At 48.2% G+C, this 13,748-nt stretch overlaps 1 protein-coding gene across 5 annotated transcripts in view; it reads right to left on the reverse strand.

Annotated features, from left to right (window-relative positions):
- LOC119431833 (peroxidase-like) overlaps positions 1 to 13,748 on the reverse strand; it is a 219,545-nt gene that overhangs the window by 95,451 nt on the left and 110,346 nt on the right. For all 5 annotated transcript variants that reach the window (XM_049657755.1, XM_049657757.1, XM_049657754.1 and 2 more), the window contains 2 exons: positions 7,692 to 7,879; positions 30 to 224 (listed from right to left, as the gene is read on the reverse strand). In XM_049657755.1, the coding sequence (XP_049513712.1) occupies positions 30 to 224; positions 7,692 to 7,879 (383 nt within the window). The remainder of the gene's footprint in view (positions 1 to 29; positions 225 to 7,691; positions 7,880 to 13,748) is intronic.

A 13,748-nucleotide genomic window follows, 5' to 3' on the forward strand; every position in this document is an offset into this window, starting at 1 on the left:
CCCGCAAAATCGTTGCTGAAATTGCTTACCGAAATCGGTCTCCAGTTGTCCTAGAAGGGCGGGTCCAGCCAGTGATATGTCATGCGTGACTAATTGGCCAAACATCACACCTATATTTGTCAGATGCCGGTCATCGGTGCGCCTTTGCGGGTGGATCGTCATGGACACCAGCCTGGCACTGGGCAGCGGATGGCCGCTAACGGATTTCCGCACGGAATACACGCCTGCAATGATGTTTTTGAGCGTGCACAGAGGACCAACCACATGAAGTGAGGTAGTAGCACTTATCCATCGATTCTGTAGTTGCGAATGTTTTTATCGGATCTTTCATTAAGTCTGTGCCAACTTCTGAACGCCCTAACGGGCTGCGTCGAGTATATATGAAGCACTTCGTTTCAATGAAGTGAGGAGAGCTCGGAACACGATCAAGTAATTTCCTGCACCTTTAACGATACTAGAGAGCCCTTCAAATTTCACAAGTGTAGCCGAAGTGATACTTCGTTTTCTATTTGCACATAACGAAATGGTGCTGAGAACAAGAGTCGAATTCTTACACGTTTTGTCTTGAAAGGAAGGTTTATGGAGCTACTTCTCTAACGCCGAGAAAGTTCTCACTTGCATAAAAATGTCCCTTTCACCGACATGCGATGATAACATGCTACGGTATCATTAGAAAACTAGGCTAGCACATTTAGAACTACAGGGACAGAGGTATCTCGCAAAGCACATGGTTTCGCAAGTTTGTGACGAGCTTCCTTATCGTGCACGATAACTTGAGATACATCTGTTTGACGAGATCGTATTTACCTGCAGCGTCATAGGCATTTGTTGAGATATCGGCTTGAACTGAATGATATAATAACGGATAAAAATATACAAGATTACAAAATTGATTGCTCGGGCAGTGTTTCACTTAGCTGCCTGCTTGTCCTGGTGTTGTCCTAAGCCTTTTGTTATTTCAGTGTTGGTGTTTTGTCAAATGTCGGCCCTCTAAACAAGCAAGATAGTGTAAACTAGCGAATTTGTCGTTCGCAATATTCAACTGTACATCTTATCTCGGGTAGACTTGCGGTCACCGCAGTGTACTCGAACAAACGAACATCTCACCATTCCACCAAAATGCTTTTGAAAATAAACGTTCTCTTCTTCTTCTTCTTCTTCCTCCACACGAATAGGGGTGAATGCTGGTGCAATTATCATGTGTACTCTACTTTTTCCTGCTGAGTAAGCGCAAAGTGCGTAAATATAAATTAGCAGAGCGGCTGATTCTTCTGCTCAGGTGATCCACCTAAGTAAGTAAACAGCATAAAATGCGGACAACTACGCAAACAGGATGATTACTACTGCTCATTGTCGCCGTTGTTGTCTGCATTTTGTGCTCTTCATTTGTGAAGATGCGTAATTACGATCGGTGATCTGCCACCAGATAATAGAAATGAGAAAGCAAGCAAGTAAATTATGCATCGGCTTTTCATTTCATTCGGATATACAGACGCTCGAGCCGCTTCCTGCCATCACCGGCAGCGTGCTGTCCCGCTATCGACGGCGCATGCACCGCCAGCATGCGGGTTAGAGGATCTCCATGGATGCGGAGTGCGTTGACTTCAAAAGCGACGAAGCAAGGCGGACGCACCTAAAGGGGGCGCAGCCAGTACAGCGTTCTGATTTCCGTTTTGCCAACGTTCTGCCTGCTGGCATGAGTGTTGGCATAAGCACACTACCGTTCTTTTTGAGCGAGTGTATGTATGCAGTGGTCTGAGCGGAACGGAGAGTGAAGGTGAAGCTAAGAATTTCTGACATTCCACTGAGTGCTGATTAACACCGACGCTCTTCCGACGGTCACATCTCGAGCAACATCGAGGCCCGACGGCTTCAGCGCCATCCCCAAGGGTCAGGGGAAGGTTGTGTGTGAGCGAGAGAGAGAAGGAAATGACGCTTCATTCTGCGTAGCAGGTATGAGGGCGCTGTTCCTTCTGCCCAGTAGCAGCTGCTTTGCTCGTTGCGTCGCGTCAATCTGTCGGAGAAGCGCATAGCTAGAACACGGTCCGAAGAACCCAAGTGCAACGCTAATACTTTCTGTCGCGGTCAATTGTTTGCCAATTAGGGCGAAAATACCATTTTAACACGAACGTGTTTTATGTCGGGGCATGCCATCAACTTCCCGTAACGGGTGTAACGTCCGTGCGAACGCGTAAAATATGATCTCTCTAGACAGGTATAATAGCGCAATCTAGGCGCGGTGAAGCGCCGTGCTCCATCATGACACTGCATCAGTGTGGTGCATCATGAACGAGTGCCGATAGTGAGCGCTTCGGTAGTCTCAGCGCAGCGGCGGCTCCATGCAACGCGGTGTAGCCTGGTGTATGCCTTCTGCTGAGATGACGACGCAGTTTCAGCACATGGTTTCTTTTTCGTATCCGATTAGCTTGTGACGCCTCGTCACCTACGCAATGCAGCGTAAACATGCATCATAAATGCTTATACGCCACCTACAGCTTCGCTTGCGATGGCACCAACTAAGAAAACTGCGGCGCTAAGTGGCGCAGAAAGGCAACGACGTCGACGGGCAACTCGCCTTGGTACGGCGAGAGACAAGCCAGCGTGAAGCAGAAGGCCTTCCCGCGGCGTCCGCGGCGCACGCTGCGAACTCAGCCACTCGAATTCCTTAATTTGAGCGCGTCGCAACTGAACTGGCTGCCCAAGACACTACGGAGAAGGACCAAAATGATCGCACCTTTGCCGGAGTGACTCGGGAGCAGGACGCCAACAGAACGCCACGCGTCAAGCAAACCTTCAACATTGTCGCCGCATCGCAAATCGTGAGCCTTTCGCTGTAGCGGACCGTTAGTTCACGATGCAAACATGCAACAGCTGCTGTGAAGACACGTTTCACTTTCACGTTCTACTGATTCTTATATATTAAAGAGGCATCAACCATATTTTTGCATAGGACAGCCACCACACAGAACAACGTTTAGCAAACAGCCCACCCTAAAGTTGAAGGAGATTACGCAGGCTTCATGGCACTGCGTAGCTAAAGTACACCGTGTCGATCTTGCATGACATTGGGATTTGATTAAGTTGTGGTTTGTATGAATAAACTTAGCGCTTGCAGTCTGCTTCTGGAATTCGTCCATTTTACCGGAAATTATTGCAGCCGTGCAAGAATATCAACATTTGCAAAGCTTTAACTGCCGTCACATTACCCTTGAATGTATGCAGGAGGACTGGTACATTATTTAATTGGACGTGTGTGGGTAATTATATACAGGGTGTTTCATTTTAACTGCACCAAAATTTTAAAAATTGCCTGTGGCAGATAGCACAATTATAATCCTTGATGAGGCGGCAATTACTTACACGAGAAATCAAAACGCCTAATTGAAAAATTGAAAAAATTGACATAATTACGTTAATTAACTTTTTAATTAATTAATTTACAGCACATCTTTCATTCTACGAATTATAGCCGCTGAGTTCTCAAGGCGTATCAACTTGAAATGAATTCTCTGGACTTTTGGAGATATTCTCTGGAGTTTCGAGATATTAATTGTCAAAGTGTCCGACGAAATGCATGGGCGTTCCAGTTAACTTTTGGGGGAAAACGCTGTTGTATTCATTGAAGCAAACAGAGGCATCGCTAAAATTGTGGCGACAGCGGCAACGTCAAAAGATTATCCGAGCGGCACGCACCAAACTCCGTACGACTGTAGGGATTTATACACACACCCCTCACGCCCCCCCCCCCCATCCCCCCAGGAGGCTCTGGACAGCCCTCCAAAAATTATTCCGGACCAACCCCCCCCCCCCTCCCCACTTTTCCAGAGGCACTCATCCTGGAAAAAAAATTACGCTGAACCCATGGACTGTGGTGGTCCCTTTAAGAAATATTTACTCTTTGCAGAGGTGGACGCTACGTGGCCTTAATTTTGAGGCCTAATTTTGATGTTCAGCGCGCAGACGACAGTGCTGCACTGCAACCTGCAGGGAGCGGAGAATCCTTGAGGTTGCGTTAAACGCTTGCGCGTGAATGAGATGCGAGATTCATGTTCGGTCTTTCTGTTTTTCATGTTTAAGTCAACGTACTCGTATGCACAATACGTACAGTACGAGCACTACCCCTGCACTTAGTCGTAAAATTTACAATGTGGCACACTGCTATCATTATCGTTAAGCTCCGAACGACTAGACTGGGGAATGAGCAGAATTTACAGACCGTATTCTGGAGAGCTGGCTTCACAGCAAGCACTGCTAATGCTTGCGTGCGAAGTCGAGAGAAAGAGAATGTTCCCTGCTTTGTCATCAGCTGCAATGAAGACACTGCTTCTTCCCGTAGGAACTACTGCCGTTGAAAGAAGCTTTTCCACCATGAACAGGCTCTTAACATCAGATAGATGACACATGACGCCGGCCCATGTCGACGTTCCGATGAAAATTTCTATGGAAGCTTCGAGTATCCCCAACAGACGAAGAAAAGGATGAATATTTGCAGTTTGTGGACCAAGCCTACATGAAAATAAAAATATTAACTTAAAATTTTAAGATAATATGCATGAAATTTGATATTAATGGTAAGAATTCATTTCAGATCTCATTCTTAAATAAGAAAATCCTATTTAAGTATTCTGCCCTTTTCTACTCACTGTCGCCCGATTCAAAGCCAATCCCCCGTAGCGGGTTGTGCTATACATATATGCACCAAACGAAACCAAACCTATATGATGTGAACCAAGAAACCACGTCGGGTATTGTAGATACGTGCGGGGCGACATGGTGCAATTGTGTAGTCCCAGCTTTTTTTTTAATTACTATTTTGTGAATGTGGCAGCCACAGTTGGCTTAGTAGTTTCGTTGGATATCGTATGTACCGGATGGTAGCGGGCATGATGCGCATATATGCTTTTTAAATGCGAATCATTTCTTGGCGATCATATACCACTTTGAGAGTATCTATCTATCTAGTTATCTATCTATCTATCTATCTATCTATCTATCTATCTATCTATCTATCTATCTATCTATCTATCTATCTATCTGCCCGCCTACGTCTTCGTGCTCTCATGGTCGTTTCGTTAACTTGATATGTACCAAAATTGGCATAATAGGACAAGAGTGTATGACGGACATACATGATAGGTCATGACATGCGTGTCATGTAGGTTATGAAACAGCCGTTTATGTCTTGGGACTCTCATGATCGTTTCGTTAACTTGGTAGGCTCCCTGCATACTGCTTCGCATAACATCGATTCCCACAGGGCGTGGGATCTGCCGGCTTTTTTTGGTTCTTAGTTATATTTTAATTGCGTTGTTTACGATATATGGCTTCTCTGTGCCTATTGTGCTTGGTATTCTTTTTTCTCGTGCGATGTGATATTGTACTTGTAGATTAAGAACTTTCTTCACTTTGTTCTGCATAGAAAAAAGAATAAACCTGGTGCAATGAAACGAAAACTCTAAATGATGTCCCTTATGTTCTTGCAATCTTCAAACGTGGTGACAGAATGCCATGGGTGTTAAAATATAGTACTGAATTTATATTCCCGAAAAACTAGGCACACATTTAGGCCTTCTAAACAGCGCTCGTTCGTGCCTGCCTGTCCCCACCTTCGTTGTAGTAGTGTTCGCGCAACAATATCAGCTCTACATGCTGCACCAACAAGGACAAACTCCCTTGTAAGATGTGGTTTACTATACTTGCTTAAAAGGTTATAAGTAGTGGAATTCTGCAGCTTTTACGTCACCATTTGGTGAAAAAAAAGCGTTAAGTCTTAATAAAATAAAATAACGTGGTATAAAGAGCGCCCCCACCCCCCGCCTGTGTCCAACCCCCCCCCCCCCCCCCGCGTTCTGGTAACACCCCCCCCCCCCTCCTCCCAAAGTCGAAATTGGGAATAAAGCCCTGTACGACTGTATCGAGGGAAACAGACTCACCACGAAACTGCGCGACCGCCGTATTATCGTCAGCGCAACGTTCGCACGTATACGCTGAACTTCTCATTGCGTCACAGACACGCGCGCACGCACACACATACGCGCCTGTAGCGCCAGTCCGGAGCCGTCTTAGCGGCGGCGACGCTCTGACTAGACGTACGGCGACTTCCACCACCCTCACTGCCGAGTGCTTCTTGTTTTGCTCCTAAAAGTGTGTCCACATTTTGCGCTTCCGTGGCACGGCGGAGGTAGTTGGGAAGAGAGACGTGGGAAGCCTCGCTGGTGAGCGCGAAGCATTGTGCCAAATGCGACCATAGCTTTCGCTTTCACCGTCAGCGCCGCCGAAGACACCGCGTGAAGCGAGCATGTTCGATGCCGAGTGCCGAGTTTGGCCGGTTCAGTTAGCCTTAGCGTGCGCTCTACCTCATTTCGTTGTAACTGTGCATGCTGCTTAATATGAGCGTTTCCGCTGTTGCCTTGTTCGGATACGGCGGTGGCGTTCAGCGCAACTGAGGAAATGTCGATGTCACCGCCTGGATTGTCAATATAATCGCTAACGCAATATACAATTCTCGATGTACGGGCAAAAAAAAGAAGAAGAAAAACAATGAAGAGCAATATGATTGGGAGGAACGCCGTAGCTCGGAGCTCCGAAATAATTCTGGCCACTGAGGGATCTCTAACGTGTATCTGGATCTCAGTACACAGGTGACTGCGACAGGTTTCTGACGCCTTGCTTCATGCCGAATCACGACAGACGAAAGCAAGCGCCCATATCAGCTGGCGAAACTGCTTTGAAACTTGTAATAGATGAAACTTGTAATAGTAAAAAAAAAAAACTCATTTGAGAAAAAATACTCGCCACATGCACTTTTCCCCTCGTACACCTTGAGCCGTCATTTCCGGATCAGTAAACGATCGTAAAGCTGCTCAAAAGCATTCTTTTCTCGCCTCATCCAAGCCACGGAAACAGTACCAGAGCCGCGGGAAGCCTCCCCAATGCATGAATGGCCGTCGGTTGCGAGCGCCTCGGCGCGGAGGAGCCGGCCACGCCCAGCTCTGAAATTGCTCTGTCTCCGTGTGACTGGGACAATGCAAAAGAAGCCAGCGCCCGCGAATTTCGGAGGCCATGGTCATGATATCCGCTCTTTACCGCTCCTAGATCGCGGCCCCATCCCTCTCAATAGGCAACATTTTACGCGTTCGCGCCGACGTCACATCCGTTACAGGAAGTTAATGCGGACCCCGGCATAAAACACTGTCGTGGTAAAAACAGCAGTTGAACTCCATCCTTCTTGTGGTAACTACACGAGTGACACCATCCCGGGCACTAAAATGGAGCGTAATATGCAGACATATGTTTGTGCATTTATATTTTTAGGAGTAACCTATCGTTTGCTAGCTGTCAACATGTGGCCTATACTTATGCTGCTGCATTTTACGTAATGATCAAATGGTTCAGATATACATGTGAAGTACTTTCTTACAAGTCTTGAAATCATGTTATTGAATTTCTTGTTCGAGCGCTTACTTTTGATGAACATGGTAAAATATTGTAGTACGGGAGCAATGCCATAGTTGCAGTACCCTTAACTAGGTAATTCCAAAACTAAGCAGTGGTAAAAACCTTGCGTATGTCAAGTGGCCACAAATATTAGGCCTAACCTATTGTGGAGCATTGCAGCCATGTTTATCTTTAGAGGGAACAAGGTTCACCCTAGATAAAAGCAGCCAGTTCAAGTGACCAAATGAACTCACAGTCATTGTACGCCGGCGGCAGCTCCCGTGGCATGCATGAGCCGGCGCTGCCCCAATGGGGATGGGCCAGGTTGTTGCACGTGCCATCAGGCTCCCGAAAGGGCTTTTCGGGATCGCAATCCACCTTTGTTGCACATGTCACCGAGGCATTGATCGCATCGAGAAGCCCATCTCCCTGTAACTCGGTCCTTTGTCGTTTGCAAGGCAGTGCAGGGAGGCACAGGGGAAATAAAAGAGCAAAATGAAAATCAAAGCACATTGCACGGAATGGAAATGCTTTTTTTGTAAATGTAGTGGCAGTATACAACAAACTACGTGCGATAAAAAGAGCGCAGTATAAATATATGCCAGCGAAATCCATAGTACAAGGTGGGTTAACAATTCCCCAGCAGTTCAACATTTTCTAACATTGCGTTTCGCGCTAATCTCCGAACCTGTTCTTGCAGAACAGACCAATTTTATTTGTTTCTTTTGTTGTTCGTAATCGTTACGTTGCCCAACTCACAATTTGGGTTACAATGATTCGTGCTTTCGACTTCACGAAAGGTGTGCCAGCTTTACAAGTTTCAATGCTGCTTGAACATGATTCGCTACATTCTGACATGTTACATTCTTTTTCCCACTAGTCATGTGTCATGACGTGATGAAGCTCGGGGCTCACTTATGTAATTTAAACGCAACACATTCAGATGTCCTAGTATAGTTTAAACACTCTATCTGACCGCTAATGTGGTCTATTTTTCACGAACTTGTGGGGTATCTGCCTGACGTTCAGCGTCACGCTGTTGTTTGTAACACAGATGCGTGTCTTGTTCTGCTGTAGTTCTCCAGTCTGTATATTTCCATTATTCTTGCTTATATCCACCTTTTTTGTTTATTCTATCTCCTTTACTTCTGTCCATACTCTTAGTCTATGTACCATTTGCTCTAAGAGCAGGCAGGCGTAGTGCCCCTCTTGCTTACAGTTGTCATCCAACAATTTTTTTTGTTCTCTCTGATCTACACAAGAAAAATAGCAAATTTACTCTAAAAAAAGTCGCAGTTTCACCCTAATGGCGAACCAACGATTGCGATAGCAATTAAACTAGTGGACAGCTATACGAAGTAAGGATAGTAGTTTTATCGGCCGTATAAACTTGTACACATAGACATACTAACTAAATTAAACAAGCATGATCTCACGAGCGCGCAAGCAAATGTGAACCCATCTCGCTCGATAACCGCGGAAACGCGCTCTCAAAACGCTGTATAGAGCAAGTGCGGCAGCAGCGAGCGAACTGACCTTCGTCCCGCCGCTCGCTTCAGCGTGAACTAGGCCGGGAAAACATAGCGCAGGGAGGAAGGACTCTGCCCCCGCCGCAGATGGGTTTCAAGATACAGCCGTCCGCCCAGGAGCGCGCAGGGTAGTAAGCGGCCTCCCCCCCTCCCTACCCTTCCCCCGGAGCGTAGCGGCCAGGCGGGCGCTCGCGGTCACTCGGGTCACCGTTACTACATTACTTTCTCAGTTTGCAAACCTCGGTGGGATGCAGCGGCAAAACGTGGCTCCCTTCGGCTCCCGCTCGTGGGGTGGCGATTCCGACGCCGTTGGCTTGGTCGCACCATCGTTACGGATCCTGCGCGCTGCGTTAAACGCAATTTACGCGGTTAAATCTGTGTAAGGGGAGTTATTTCCGAGATTGTGAGCAAACGTTATTTGGAGTGCGCAACTAGAGTGTGCAACTAGAGCACACTAGAGCCGTACGGTCTTTCGGAAAGCTGCGTATATACTGGTAAGTGCGCGTGCCGCAAACTACCGCTTATAGTCTTTCCAGTATTTCGTCGTGGGAAATTGTATCGAATGCTTTTTTCACGTCGAAAGCGAGCGCAGTGCTATGTTGTACGTCCCGCATGAACGTCGCACGCCCATTACCGGATGCGGGATGTCCTGCTGAAGCATAAAAAAAAATGAACTGCATCGACACCTGTGGGCGCAAGCCGAACATTTTTGTGGGAAAAGGACTGTTGCTGTCTATGTAGCGTGATAACCGGGTCTATGAAACCTTTCAAAGAGCTTCCCGGCACACGACGTTAGCGATATGGGCCGGAGGTTTCGGATATCTAGTGTTTTGCTTCCCCGGTTTTGGAACAACGATGATTTTTGCTTCCTTTAATTCGGCTGGGAGTTGTCCCTGATCCACCTGTGTATTCTCGTTAATATATTCAGCTATCTGCTCTGTGGTTTCTTTGCTTAAGTTTGGAATGATGGCGTTAGTAATCTATTCAGGTCCTGGCGCCGTGCTTCTTCCGAAGGACTGCGCCACGGCGTAGAACTCTGCGGCGGTTATCGGTGCTTCCAGATTCGGTTGTTCCGGCGCCGTATAGCTATCGCACCGGCCCGCCTCTTTAGAATTCTTCCCGACATAAATCTGCTTTGAAGGATCAATGAGTTCATCGTCGTTGCACTTGAATTCATTCTCCAGTATCTTCAGCGTCATGTGCGCTGCCGTCTTCGTTTCCCTGTCATCCATCGTGCTACGGAGAATATCCCATGTCTTTTTGGTACTGAGGCTCCTCCTAAGAGAACCATAGAGCGGGCGCCAGTTAACGTAGCATAATTCCTGCGCGTAGCATAATTTGGCCCTCTCCTGAGGGCCAAAGCGGCCACCAAAGCATAAGGCGACAACTAGGTCGAGAGAAATCAGTGGAAACTGCAAATGTATTCACGTAACCTCACTTACAGTCGATTCTGTGCCACTTGTAATCTTCAGATTTGCCAGCGCAGTCCTGAGAACGTGGTTCGCGCGTTCTACACAAGTGTGTTGACCTCTGTAAGTGTTCGCCTCCAGAGACAACTAAACGATGCGGAGTTTAAGCTTCATGTTTAACTTTTGTGTTTTCCACCTCTTGGTGAGGCTACGGTGGGCCTCCCATAAATGCAGCAGGTGCCTGTCCACTACCGGAACGTCTCGCGCTGTATCTATAACTTTGATCGCGCCCGCAAGCGTGTTGAGAAGTTGCTTCGCCCAGTTCCCAACGTTCGTTATCAGACCTGTGCTGCGCTGGCGATCGCGATATTTCATCCATTCTGTCGGTGTGGCTTGCGCAATTTTGCGTTTTGTACGCGACGAACTTATCGAAAGGCTGAGGACGCAGTGGTCACGACCAAAGTTGTCCCCTCAGTTCGACCACGTCATCTCCTCCTCTTGGTTCGTAAAGGTTGTCTTCCGAGGTATCTTTCGAGACGCTGTTATCGACTCTGGTGGGTTCGCCAATACAAGTTAACAGGGTTAAATCATATCTCTCCGCGAGATCTAGGAAATGTTTTCCTATCTAAGAAGTCTGCCGCGTATGCGTTGTACATTGAAGTTCCATAAAATCAAGACTCTGTCCCGCATAGATGCTAAACGCATCGCCGTGGCCAACCATACCATCAAAATCCGCCAGTTGTCTCTGGGAGAGCTGCACGCGTTTACAATAGGTTTTTTTATTTTTTCTTGGGTGGGGGGGAAGGGAGGTCGCCGCGCTTATGTGGTCATATCGTGCTTATTTCATGTCGAATAGTCTCTGTATGGATGTATTCTACGCTTAGCGCGGCACCCTTTCTAGCGAAAGTGGCAACCTGTCAGTGATTGGGATATGTATACAAGTCGCACCCAATAATCTTGCTCTTCTGTTTCCTATTTCCTGCAAACAAATGATGTCCGGAGGAATCAGCATCGACTCCGCCTATTGCATGAAGTTCGCGTGTTTAGTAGCAAGTGTGCAGCCAACCCAATGCTACACCTCTTGAAGTTCCGCTACATGAATTCCTAGCTGTTTAGCCATGGATGGTACAGACGCTGCTGGTCGTTTCTGTGCCCTTTGGTCCCCCCGTCGGTGCACCCGGGCATAGGCTCGTACGCTTGTGGACTCCGGCGTGAACCGAGGCAATAGAGTCATCTACATGTCGCTTGAGGAGCAGCTGGGGAGCTTCCGTCACCCTTGGTATTATCCGCTCTGCAGGTGGTGCGTTTAGGGCTGCAGTGGTGTCCTTCCGGTGGGTCCTTTACACGGCATACACGGCACACAGACAAGTCTGGTTGTGAGCACACGTCCGTTTGACGGCCTACACTGCAGCAGGTTTTGCACACCTGAGATGCATTATGGTGGGGTTGGCAGGACTTCTCTTTTGCCGTAGTAGTACTCGTACCTCAGTATGACATTTCCGAAGAAACTGATGACTGCCCTTTGGGTGTCGCCGAGCATTTGGGCTTCCACTATCCACTTCATGGGTACGGATCTGGAAGTTTGCCTTTAAACCTGCGGGTGACGCATGGGGTTCGATTCCGTGTACGACGCCTCCTGCTGTCCCTCTCCGTTCGTTACGTATGCAATAAGGGGATTGGGTCGTCCATTAATGCTGATGATGTTCTCAAGGGGTAAACCCTCAAGCGGGCGGATGTCTACTTTCCTATCTCCGCGCGGTAGTGGTGGTGGGCACCTCCTGCGTTTTCGGCGTCGTTATGTGCTCGGTTTTTTGGGTTAAGTGCGAAGAGGCGTCTCCTCCGGGAGCGTTGTTGCGCTCCCTCGCTTGCCGTTTCTTCTCGCGTAGTGACAGGACTTTCTCCCATCCCGTTTCCGCCTCGGTGTGATGCACCGTGGCTGAGAAGCACTGCCATCGTGGAGGTCGGCACCGCTCTCGGGAGGGGTTGGCATGCGGTGGCGTAATAATCAGACCAATACACACCTTCATCGCCGCAGGGCTGTCGTGAGATATCTTGAGTCGATGTAGAGGCTCCCGCTGCACCGCGGCCAGCCGTCGAGGCCATCGTCGGTGTCGCATGCGCCAACATCGTCAAGCGCGGGTTCACCGGCCTCGCCGCCGCCGCCCTACTTTCCGTTAAGGTTAGCGGGGCCGTTACGTGGTGGAGGTGGTTTCTTGGCCGTAGTTCCCGAAAATTTTCTAATCTCCGAAAACTTTGGCTTCACGGACGGCGGAGCGCTTGGCGGATCGATCCAGTGATATCGGTTTCCAGGTGGTAGAGTGGGATGGTACCACTGAACAAGGTCAAAACATGCGAAGCCCAATATGAGCTCATTCGCTCTACTCGGCGCCCCCTGAACGGTCGTCTACCTGTTTGCCTAGCCCACGACACGTCCGGTGATCTACAGCGCCTCGTTTCGACCCGCATATAAGAAATCCCGTTTTATCAGAGTTTCTGCATGAAAGGCGTAAGCTAGGCTAAGTGATACTATAAAATATTGCTGCATTTCACCGTCGCATGACAGTCATTGAACAGAAAACCTCAGATAATAAAGTTACCATTACCTCAGCATAATCGAGAGCGCGACGGAAAAGCATCAATAGTTGGTTGGCGCTACACTACGACTTCATAAACTAAGTAACCTATGATAGCAATAAGAACTGCTAATTTACCATATGACCAATAAGGGCAATTGAACAGCTCAAATGCTAACGTACGTCACACACAACAGCTGCAAAAAAATGCCATGAAGTTGCAAAGCACCTCTAAATCTAACGGACCTGTAGCAGCACCAACGAGGCAACGCGCAGTGCTGCTGCCGACGCCGTCCGCGTTTCCTCACGTTCGCGCCAAACGCGCGCGGTGTCCGTGACTGCCGCCGGTGCCTCTGGCATTGGCTCGGCAGATGTCGACCAGAGAAGATTTTTACATTCGTCGAGTAGCATCGGACGTCAGTGCCTCATCTCGTCTCGCAACGTTTCAATATAAGTTCCTGTTGTAGATTTGTGCTTACTTGTGCTTACGCAACTGTTTCACGTTCAACACGTGCACGCTACATCTACAATATTGGTGACCACGGACTTTAGAAGCTTTGCGACTAGGTGCTGACTACGGTGAGAACGGAATCCACCGGCAACTCCAGGCAAGCCTCCTACAAGCCCGCAGCGTCCCAGCGGTCTCCGCTTTTTCGTTCCGCCTTCCGAAATTCTGGCCAGCTGATCCCTCCTACTGGCTAGCGCAAATCACCAAGCAGTTTGCGACGGCACCGATAACATCGCAGACTTCAAAATTTCGCCGCGTTGTGTCTGCGCTTCCTCCAGAGATTGCAGCGGAA

Source organism: Dermacentor silvarum, chromosome 10 (genome assembly GCF_013339745.2).
Source record: "Dermacentor silvarum isolate Dsil-2018 chromosome 10, BIME_Dsil_1.4, whole genome shotgun sequence".
NCBI classification, from domain to species: Eukaryota; Metazoa; Arthropoda; class Arachnida; order Ixodida; family Ixodidae; genus Dermacentor; species Dermacentor silvarum.